The following is a 12,027-nucleotide window of genomic DNA, read 5'->3' as shown; positions in this document are numbered from 1 at the left end:
AAAGCTCTCAATTCACCAGTCGATCTACGTTCCCATCCTCACCTATGGTCATGAGCTTTGGGTTATGACCAAAGGACAAGACCACGGGTACATGCGGCTGAAATGAGTTTCCTCCGTCAGGTGGCGGTGATCTCACTTAGAGATAGGGTGAAAAGCTCTGTCATCCAGGAGGAGCTCAAAGTAAAGTTGTTGCTCCTCCAGATCGAGAGGAGCCAGATGAGGTGGTTCAGGCATCTGGTCAGAATGCCCCCCGAACGCCTCCATGGGGAGGTGTTTAGGGCGCATCTGACCGGTATGAGACCATGGGGAAGACCTAAGAGACGGTGGAGAGCTGGCCTGGGAACGCCTCTGGATCCCCCAGGAAGTGATAGTCAAACTACCTGGGGAGGGGGAAGTCTGGGCTTCTCTGCTTAGGCTGCTGCCCCCGGGACCTGACTTTGAATAAGCGGAAGAAGATGGCTGGATGGATGAACAGCCTGAATTACCATTGATGAGTGTATATGAAATTAAAAAAAAGGTAAAACTCCACAAAGTGCCTCACCTGCCTTGCACCTTGTAAAAAAAAGGCGATTACCAGTTTCTTATTGATATAAAATAGCTTTTTTTCACTGTGGGAGGAAGTCGGCAAGCTCTATGAGCGCATACAAACTTTACCTGACAGGGTTCAAAGGTGCAAGCTGGGAGTTCTGCCCGACATTTATTCATGTAGCCACATTAAGAATGATTTATTTATTTTATTGAATGAAAAGTTTAATTCCATTGCATGAAAATGTAATTCATGTCGTGCAGTTTTCTTCCTAGTGTGGGCGCGGCCTCATGATCCACCTTCCATCTTTTAGCCAGGAACAAAGATGCCATCTAGTGGTCTTGGAAAGAGTCGCAGCCAAAAAGGTTTTTTAGTCTAAAAGTATCTATGTGTTGTCCATCCATTGTGTTATAATATTTTATCTGAGTCTGTAAATTAGTTTGCTTGTTGATGATTTTTGTTTGGTTTTAATAATAATAATAATAATACATTTTATTTAGTATAGCGCTTTTCAAAGCACTCAGACGCTTTACAGGATTAAAAAAAATTAAAATATGTATTGTATTGTGTAGTTATATTTAAATGGTAATTAATATTCTGTGACTGTACACTGTTTGCTTGTTGATGCTTTTATTTGTTTCTGTATTGTGTAGTTATAATTATATGCTTTTACTTGTAATTGTATTGGGTTTGTGGACCCCAGGAAGACTAGTGGGTTGTTGTGGCAACCAGCTAATGGGGATCCTTAATAAAAGGGTTAGGGGTCATCCATCCATCCATTTTCTACCGCTTATCCCTTTCGGGGTCACGGGGGGTGCTGGAGCCTATCTCAGCTACAATCGGGCGGAAGGCGGGGTACACCCTGGACAAGTCGCCACCTCATCGCAGGGCCAACACAGATAGACAGACAACCATACTTGCCAACCTTGAGACCTCGGATTTCGGGAGGTGGGGGGGCGTGGTTTTGGGCGTGGTTAAGAGGGGAGGAGTATATATACAGCTAGAATTCACAAAGTCAAGTATTTCATATATATATATATATATATATATATATATATATATATATATATATATATATATATATATACATATATACATATATATATATCCTGAAAATATGCAAACAAAACTGTGTTTAGATAATTGATACTTCAAACTTGCATAAATAAATCTTAAGGAATATAACATAACTTGGCTTCTGACAGCTTCAAAATGTAATGAATAAAATGCTAAAGTTGTTGATAAACAAGCAATTATTTTAATAATTAAATATGGTCATTTTAAATTAATTTTTATGATCATTTAAAATTAATTATTTCAAATATGTTTATTTTAATGTATAATCATATGGCTGGATGTAATAAGGAGTCAGAAAAAATACAAATAAAAATACAATTAATTTGATGTTTTTAGCAAAATATAGTAAAAATGTATTTAGTTTTTTTTTTTTTAAATTAATAAATATATTTATTTTTAGGTAAGATAAACATAATAATGCAATTTATTTCTAGTCTGGATGATTTAGTTCTTGTCACCCTGTTGTCCTCCGGTCTCTTCCCCAAGGATGGCTCCATGAGCTGGGCAAACGCCTGGAGATGTCCTACGTCAGTGGTCCCCAACCAATGTGTCCCACGGACCGGGGTGGGGGAGGGTGGGGGGGTCTCATAAAGAAATACAGTCATGTGAGCTTCCTGCAGACTGTATTGATCTATATTGATATATAATGTATATATTGTGTTTTTTATGTTGATTTAATAAGAAAAAATATATATAATAATTATTTTTTATTTTTTTATTTCTTGTGCGGCCCAGTACCAATCGGTCCGCGTGTTTGGGGACCACTGCCCTACGTCAACAACACGATCGGCGGCCCGTCGGTGCGCAGCTCGTACATCGCCACCCTCTACTTCACCCTCAGCAGCCTGACCAGCGTCGGCTTTGGCAACGTGTGCGCCAACACGGACGCCGAGAAGATCTTCTCCATCTGCACCATGCTCATCGGCGGTATGCCGGACGCCTCGTATGGAATAACGTGATTGGGCAGGCACGCTGTTTATATCGTGGGAAAGCGGACGTGAAAAAAGGCTGTCCTCACTCAGGTCCGCATGGAGCTGGAGGGGGCGTGGCCTCCAGCTCCGGCTGAAAAATCGGGAGATTTTCGGGAGAATATTTGTCCCGGGAGGTTTTCGGGAGAGGCGCTGAATTTCGGGAGTCTCCCGGAAAATTCGGGAGGGTTGGCAAGTATGCAGACAACATTCACACTCACATTCACACACTAGGGCCAATTTAGTGTTGCCAATCAACCTATCCCCAGGTGCATGTCTTTGGAGGTGGGAGGAGGCCGGAGTACCTGGAGGGAACCCACGCAGTCACGGGGAGAACAGAAAGACCACGAGCGCAGGATTGAACCCAGGACCTTCGAAATGTGAGGCAGACGCACCAACCCCTTATCCACCATGCTGCCTAATTGTGTTGTTTCTTCCCAAATATAAACCACACAACACAGCCTTTAAACCTGCAGCAAGATATTTATTGTTGTTTTTCTTAATTTTGGGTCAAAACAGTACTTTTCAAACAAAAACACACTTCATGGTGTGTTCATGTATTGTTACTAATAGCAAACAATAATATATCATTGTTGTAACAGCTGCGTCGTAATTGTAGTGAACTGATAGTGAACTTTTTTTAAGAGGGGACAGCCTGTTAAAGAGAAGCCGATTGTTGGTTGGGAACATTTTAAGGCGGCCTATCTCAGACACGCCTTTAACGCACTTGGGTGTCCACACTGGTGGCCACCACCTTCCCGTCGATGATCTCCTCCACGATCGTCTTCACCCTCCTCTCCACGATGGGCTTGTGCTCTGCGGAGGACAATGAGGACGTGAGGACATGCCGAGTCAGCGATCGGTGCCAGACGGCGCTTCCTTACCTTCCACGTGCACCACTTTGCTAATGACCAGAGGCCTGGAAAGAGAGAGGGGAAAGAATGAGGGCTCGTGCATGGATGCTCGCCCACGTCACGGACCACGTCTCACTTTTTCTGCTCGTAGGATTCGCCGTCCAGCAGCCGGCGGTACTCGGCGATCTCCCTCTCCAGCCGCATCTTGATGTCCAGCAGCAGCGTGTATTCCGTCTTCTGCTGCTCGATGGACACCTTCAGCTGCTGCAGCTCCACCTCCAGGCCGTTGATGATCATCTGCAGCTGGTTGAGCTGAGAGCTGCAGCGCGACTTGGTGTCGGCCAGGTTCTGACGCAGGCATTCCAGCTGCGCCAAGGAAGAAGAGCGCGTCGGCAACGGCGCCTTGACAGCAAACAGACTGACGGTCGCCCTACCTCGGAAAGCAGGCCCTGGTATGTGATCTCCAAACTCTGGTAGGTCCGCTTCAGCTCGGAAAGTTGGGAGGAGAAGGTCTTTACGTCTGTGGTGAAACCTTTGATTTCTGACTGGAGGGATTCCATCTATGCAAACACAAACAGACACACAACTTTTCATTTCTTTGTCAATGGGGGGGAAATAGGCCGCTCCAAATATCAACAGCATCGGCAGCCCCTTGTCACACGGCCCACTTTTCATATGATACTAATATGAAATCAACCAGCAGATTAATAAGAATTTAAGGAGGAATATAATATAACAAACAACTGTTTGTGAGTCAATATTGTCACAGTCAGTACATGGTAGTGTTGTCCCGATACCAAAATTATTTTGATACTTTTCGGTACTTTTCTAAATAAAGGTTGACCACAAAAAATGGCATTATTGGTTTTATTTTAACAAAAAATCTCAGGGTACATTAAACATATGTTTCTTATTGCAAGTTTGTCCTTAAAGGCCTACTGAAACCCACTACTACCGACCACGCAGTCTGATAGTTTATATATCAATGATGAAATCTTAACATTGCAACACATGCCAATACGGCCGGGTTAGCTTACTAAAGTGCAATTTTAAATTTTGCGCGGAATATCCTGCTGAAAACGTCTCGGTATGATGACGTCAGCGCGTGACGTCACGGATTGTAGAGGACATTTTGAGACAGCATGGTGGCCAGCTATTAAGTCGTCTGTTTTCATCGCAAAATTCCACAGTATTCTGGACATCTGTGTTGGTGAATCTTTTGCAATTTGTTCAATGAACAATGGAGACAGCAAAGAAGAAAGCTGTAGGTGGGAAGCGGTGTATTGCGGACGGCTGCAGCAACACAAACACAGCCGGTGTTTCATTGTTTACATTCCCGAAAGATGACAGTCAAGCTTTACAATTGGCCTGTGGAGAACTGGGACAACAGAGACTCTTACCAGGAGAACCTTGAGTTGGATACGCAGACGCGGTACCGTGAGTACGCATGCAGCTGCGGCTTCCAAACATTTGATCGCATGCCCGTACGTGCGTGCCGCTATGTGCATGTTACGTACGTAACTTTGGGGACTTTGAGGAAATATATGTGCTGTATGAACTTTGCGGAGGTGAACGGTACTTTGGGCTGTGGGATTGAGTGTGTTGTGCAGGTGTTTGAGTTGTATTGGCGGGTTATATGGACGGGAGGGGGGAGGTGTTTGTTATGCGGGATTAATTTGTGGCATATTAAATATAAGCCTGGTTGTGTTGTGGCTAATAAAGTATATATATGTCTTGTGTTTATTTACTATTTTAGTCATTCCCAGCTGAATATCAGGTCCCACCGCCTCTCACAGCATCTTCCCTATCTGAATCGCTCCCACTGCCCTCTAGTCCTTCACTCTCACTTTCCTCATCCACGAATCTTTCATCCTCATTTAAATTAATGGGGAAATTGTGGCTTTCTCGGTCCGAATCGCTCTCGCTGCTGGTGGCCATGATTGTAAACAATGTGCAGATGTGAGGAGCTCCACAACCTGTGACGTCACGCTACTCGTCTGCTACTTACGGTACAGGCAAGGCTTTTTTATCAGCGACCAAAAGTTGCGAACTTTATCGTCGATGTTCTCTACTAAATCCGTTCAGCAAAAATATGGCAATATCGCTAAATGATCAAGTATGACACATAAAATGGACCTGCTATCCCCGTTTAAATAAGAAAATCGCATTTCAGTAGGCCTTTAAATAAAATAGTGAACATACAAGACAACTTGTCTTTTAGTAGTAAGTAAGCAAACAAAGGCTCCTAATTTAGTCTGCTGACATATGCAGTAACATATTGTGTCATTTTCCATTCTATTATTTTGTCAACATTATTAAGGACAAGCGGTAGAAAATGAATTATTAATCTACTTGTTCATTTACTGTTAAAATCTGCTTACTTTCTCTTTTAACATGTTCTATCTACACTTCTGTTAAAATGTAATAATCACTTATTCTACTGTTGTTTGGATGTTTTACATTAGTTTGTGGATGATACCACAAATTTGGGTATCAATCCGATACCAAGTAGTTACAGGATCATACATTGGTCATATTCAAAGTCCTCATGTGTCCAGGGACATATTTCCTGAGTTTATAAATATAATATACATTTTTTTTAAACGAAAGAAGATGTTGTGATGCCAAAAAATATCAAAGTAATCATAGTAGTATCGACTAGATACGCTCCTGTACTTGGTATCATTACAGTGGATGTTAGGTGTAGATCCACCAATGGGGTTTGTTTACATTTTGACGCCGGTGAGCTACGGTGTGTAGTGAAGCATGTTTAGCTATTCCTCGTCCTGCAGGGATGATACTTGTACCTTATTTGTCGCCACGGAGACCAGGATTAGTGATTTAGAAGTAGCTAAAACACTGCAGACTACCGACTCATAAGCTATAGCTTCACCTTTATCGTTATTTTTTAAGCCAAAATGCGTTCGTTCTCCCTTTTCTGTCTACACACTGTGTCTGCTTGTAAGTACTCCGTGATTGTGCGCTGCCGAACATGCTCCTTTGATCAATTGATCCATCAGGTTTAATTGATCCATCATGATTAATTGATTCATCACAAATGATTCACCATGATCAATTGATCCATCAGGTTTAATTGATTCATCATGATTAATTGAGCCATTATGATTAATTGATTCATCACGATTAATTGATTCATCATAATTAATTGACCCATCATGATTAATTGATTCATCATGATTAATTGATTCATCATGATTAATTGATCCATCATGATTGATTCATCATGATTGATTCATCATGATTACTTGATCCATCATGATTAATTGATTCATCATTATTAATTGATCCATCATGATTAATTGGTTCATCAGGAGTAATCGATCATCAGGATTAATTGATCCATCATGATTGATTCATCATGATTAATTTATCCATCATGATTAATTGATTCATCATGATTAATTGAGGCATCATGATTGATCCATCATGATTAATTGATCCATCATGATTAATTGATTCATCATGATTAATTGATCCATCATGATTAATTGATGCATCATGATTGATCCGTCATGATTAATTGATCCATCATGATTAATTGATTCATCATGATTAATTGATCCATCATGATTAATTGATGCATCATGATTGATCCATCATGATTAATTGATCCATCATGATTAATTGATTCATCATTAAATGAATTGATCCATCATGATTAATTCATTCATCATGATTAATTGATTCATCAGGAATGATTCACCATGATCAATTGATCCATCATGATTAATTGATTCATCATGATTAATTGATTCATCATGATTAATTGATCCATCATGATTAATTGATTCATCAGGATTCATTGATCATCATGATTAATTGATCGATCATGATTGATCCATCATGATTAATTGATTCATCATGATTAATTGATCCATCATGATTAATTCATTCATCATGATTAATTGATTCATCAGGAATGATTCACCATGATCAATTGATCCATCAGGTTTAATTGATCCATCATGATTAATTCATTCATCATGATTAATTGATTCACCAGGAATGATTCACCCTGATCAATTGATCCATCAGGTTTAATTGATTCATCATGATTAATTGAGCCATCATGATTAATTGATTCATCATGATTAATTGATTCATCATAATTAATTGACCCATCATGATTAATTGATTCATCATGATTAATTGAGCCATCATGATTAATTGATTCATCATGATTAATTGATCCATCAGGTTTAATTGATTCATCATGATTAATTGATCCATCATGATCAAGTGATCCATCATGATTCATTGATTCATCATTAAATTAATTGATTCATCATTAAATTAATTGATTCATCATGGTAATGATGATAATCCGACTAAAAAAGCACTCTTACATGGAATAAAAAACAGGCAACAATTGGACAGCCCTGTTCTCACCTTAGCTTGAAACCATCTCTCCAGTTCCTGCTTGTTCTTCAGCGCCAGAGCCTCGTACTGCTCCCTCACGTCTTGCAGGATCTTGGAGAGATCCACAGAAGACGCGCTGTCCACTTCCACGTTCACATTACCCGTGTATTGCAACCTCATCGCCTTCAACTCCTGAACATTAAAAGAAAAAAAAAGTTGTTATCTCCAACAAACATGTGAAGTCTTCTCCTGAGGTGCACTGAGTTGACCTCCTCGTGGTTCATCTTCAGCTGGGCCAGTTGGTCCTGCAGGCTCTCGATCAGCATGTTGAGGTCACTGATGCCGGACACGATGTTGTCCCGGACCCCTCGAAGACGAATCAAATCAGACTCCACCATTCCACGCGTGTTCATCTCCATCTCATATCTGCATCCAGGGAGCGTGTGAAGATGTGCTTCCTCACACCGCCGCCGTGACTTGTCGACTTACTTCATTTTGAAGTCGTCCGCAGCGAGTTGAGCGTTGTCGATCTGCAGGATGATGCTCTGGTTCTCCGCGTATCTCCGCGCGATCTGCACACACATTGGCTTCAATGCACAGCTTGTCCAGAAGATGGCAGTCTGCTTTAGTTGCAAGCACTAAAACTCACCACTAGATGGCACTGTTTATTCATTTTTTGAGGGGCAGAAATTGACGCATGCGTAGAAGTAGTGCGGTTTCATTTTTAATATATATTTAAATGTAAATGGAGAGAAACAAGGGTGTGGAGACACCCCGTTCTCTATAGAATGTATTTTTTTTATAAACGACGGTAACATAGAAATGTTTGTCAACATTATTATGCTCCAGGCAAAATTGTTTCTACATAAATGTCGATTTATGAAAGTAAGGCCTACATTTTGTAATTGGCTTAATGGTTTACAATTATCAATCAAATCTTGGTGGATGATTAAAAGTAGGGGTGTCCGATAATGGCTTTTTGCCGATATCCGATATTCTGATATTGTCCAACTCTTTAATTACCGATGCCGATATCAACCGATACCGATATCAACCGATATATACAGTCGTGGATTTAACACATTGTTATGCCTAATTTGGACAACCAGGTATGGTGAAGATACGGTACTTAAAAAAAAAAATTAATAAAATAAAATAAGATAAATAAATTAAAAACATTTTCTTGAATAAAAAAGAAAGTAAAACAATATAAAAACAGTTACATAGAAACTAGTAATTCATGAAAATTAGTAAAATTAACTGTTAAAGGTTAGTATTATTAGTGGACCAGCAACACCCACAATCATGTGTGCTTACGGACTGTATCCCTTGCAGACTGCATTGATATATATTGATATATAATGTAGGAACCAGAATATTAATAACAGAAAGAAACAACCCTTTTGTGTGAATGAGTGTGAATGAGTGTAAATGGGGGAGGGGGGTTTTTTGGGTTGGTGCACTAATTGTAAGTGTATCTTGTGTTTTTTATGTTGATTTAATTAAAAAAAAAAAAAAACGATACCAATAATAAAAAAAAACGATACCGATAATTTCCGATATTACATTTTAACGCATATATCGGCCGATAATATCGGACATCTCTAATTAAGAGTACAAAAGCCCTTAAATTGATATCTTTGTTGAAAACATTTAAAGTGATTTAGGTAGCCCTTTTTGTCTTTTTTTTTTTTTTTTTCATATTTTTCATCCATCCATCAATCCATCCATTTCCTACCGCTTGTCCCTCTCGGGGTCGCTGGGGTTGCTGGAGCCTATCTCAGCTGCATTCGGGCGGAAGGCGGTGTACACCCTGGACAAGTCGCCACCTCATCACAGGGCCAACACAGATAGACAGACAACATTCACACTCGTATTTTTTTATTATTATTATTTATTAATATTTAATACTGTATTTGCTTTTGTTTTCTTTACTTGACATGTTTTGCTGATGTCGTGATTTGTTCAACCTGATGTGTAAATTGTTGGTTATGTTTGAAAGTGCCTTGACTTTTGTGTGCATGATAAATGTATGCTTGTTGTCGAATAAAAAAAAAAAATTAATAAATTAAAAATAAAAATAAATAAAATATAAATGGAAGTATAAGTTGTTGTTTTTTTATTTATTTTAATGTAATCAAGTTATATTTTAATTTGAACAAAGCCATTGGGTCTGTGTACCTTCCGTTCATTCTATTTCCAATTCTGAAATGCAAATCACAAAACAAATTTTGGGCCATTTTTTCTATTTCTATTTCTGAAACAAAAGTTGGACAACTATTTAATGATGGTCCTGTGTACCTTCCATTCATTCTATTTCCAATTCTGAAACGCAAATAAAATAAAACTAAATTAGATCAGTTTTTCGATTTTTAGTACCGTATTTTCCGGATTATAAATCGCAGTTGTTTTCATTGTTTGGCCGGGGGTGCGACTTATACTTACGGATGATGTTTGATAAGAAATTATCGAGTTCGAGCCCATTATCGAATCCTCTTATCGAACCGATTCCTTATCGATTCCCTTATCGAATCCAGATAGGTTGTTGTATATGGGGAAAAAAACAATATTTGGTTTAACAAAAGCTCACTTTTATTTTATAAGAAAAAAATAAAATAAAATAAATAAATAAATATTGACTGTTACCCCCCTAGAAAAAATAAGTATATTACCCAAAGTATATTAAGTGGGGTTTTTCAGAAAAACAAATATATACAGTAACACAAAAACAACCTGTCTCTGTGATCACTATAGGTGAATAGCCATGCCTTGAGGCGTTTTTTCCAGTCCATTATTTTTGCTGTTTGTGGGACATCACAGGAAATGACGTAGCTCAGTCATTAGACTGAGCTACGTCCCACAGGGCATTTCTTGTGGGACGGGATTCGAATAAAGAACCAACTCTTTTTCTTTACTATAATGGCCTCGATAACGGGAACCGGTTCTCAAAAAGGGATTCGAGTCCATGGAATTGGTTCTTTTCTTATCGAACGGTTCTTTTCTTATCGAACAACCGGGAGAACCGGTTTCGAACATCATCCCTTCTTATACTCGGGAGCGACTTATGTGTGAAATTATTAACACATTACCGTAAAATATCAAATAATATTATTTATCTAATTCACGGAAGAGACGAAGCAAAATGTCAGCAATCGTCACTCTCACGTCAACCAATAAGAATTCGGCGGGGGAGGGTCATGGCAGAAGTGCATTGTGGGTAATGGGATGCTAACTGCTATATGCTATATGCTACTGCCATAGCTATTAAAATGGTTCATTTCTACATTGGCGGTAACTTATAAAAACTGAACAAAAATGGCACCGAAAAGGAAATCATACACTGCAGATTACAAGCTGGACGTAGTGAAATATGCAGCAGAAAACGGCGATCGAGCAGCAGAAAGAAAGGACGCTAGCGGCGCATACCAGGAGCGACAACGAGGAAGAAGATTTCATGGGATTTAGCGATTAGGAGTGACAGATTGTTTGGTAAACGTATAGCATGTTCTATATGTTATAGTTATTTGAATGACTCTTACCATAATATGTTACGTTAACATACCAGGCACGTTCTCAGTTGGTTATTAAAGCGTCATATAACGTACACTTATTCAGCCTGTTGTTCACTATTCTTTATTTATTTTCAATTGCTTTTCAAATGTCTATTCTTGGTGTTGGGTTTTATCAAATAAATTTCCCCCCAAAATGCGACTTATACTCCAGTGCGACGTATATATGTTTTTTTCCTTCTTTATTATGCATTTTCGGCCGGTGCGACGTATAGTCCGGAACGATTTATAATCCGAAAAATACGGTATATATGGCAGATTTTCAAACAAACAGAAAAAATGGTTGATTTTCATTAAAATATTGCCATCAAATTGGATTTTGTGCTGTTTTCCTTTTATGGATTTTTATTTTTCCAGATAAACCCAAAAATCAAATATACTGTATGTTCATCCAAAATGCAAAAATGCGTGTTTATCTGTGTGATGACAAATTGAACCGGAAACAGTATCTAAAGTACTATCTATCTATCTATCTATTTTAGGTCCGTGTTCATTCTATTCAAGATTTAATTTCTTTATAAATTACATATTTGTATATATATTTGGTAAGATAAATATTATTGATGTTTATTTACATTTATGTATGTTACAGATTGAACACGGGAAGTGAAGAAAAGTCGTATTGCTGTTAAACAGAGATTAGGATTAAATAA

At 38.8% G+C, this 12,027-nt stretch overlaps 1 protein-coding gene across 1 annotated transcript in view; it reads right to left on the bottom strand.

Moving 5' to 3' along the window:
• Nucleotides 1-3,034: 3,034 nt before the first annotated feature.
• Nucleotides 3,035-12,027, bottom strand: part of LOC133624609 (keratin, type I cytoskeletal 19-like) — a 13,795-nt gene continuing 4,802 nt past the window's right edge. The window contains exons 3-9 of the mRNA XM_061988317.1: nucleotides 8,295-8,377; nucleotides 8,075-8,231; nucleotides 7,836-7,997; nucleotides 3,860-3,985; nucleotides 3,562-3,791; nucleotides 3,456-3,490; nucleotides 3,035-3,387 (exon numbers count right to left, since the gene is read on the bottom strand). Of these exons, the coding sequence (XP_061844301.1) occupies nucleotides 3,290-3,387; nucleotides 3,456-3,490; nucleotides 3,562-3,791; nucleotides 3,860-3,985; nucleotides 7,836-7,997; nucleotides 8,075-8,231; nucleotides 8,295-8,377 (891 nt within the window). The 3' untranslated portion in view covers nucleotides 3,035-3,289. The remainder of the gene's footprint in view (nucleotides 3,388-3,455; nucleotides 3,491-3,561; nucleotides 3,792-3,859; nucleotides 3,986-7,835; nucleotides 7,998-8,074; nucleotides 8,232-8,294; nucleotides 8,378-12,027) is intronic.

This window comes from Nerophis lumbriciformis, linkage group LG27, assembly GCF_033978685.3.
Source record: "Nerophis lumbriciformis linkage group LG27, RoL_Nlum_v2.1, whole genome shotgun sequence".
NCBI classification, from domain to species: domain Eukaryota; kingdom Metazoa; phylum Chordata; class Actinopteri; order Syngnathiformes; family Syngnathidae; genus Nerophis; species Nerophis lumbriciformis.
Note: the sequence above shows the minus strand (reverse complement) of the source record. Positions and strands in the feature narration are given on the sequence as shown.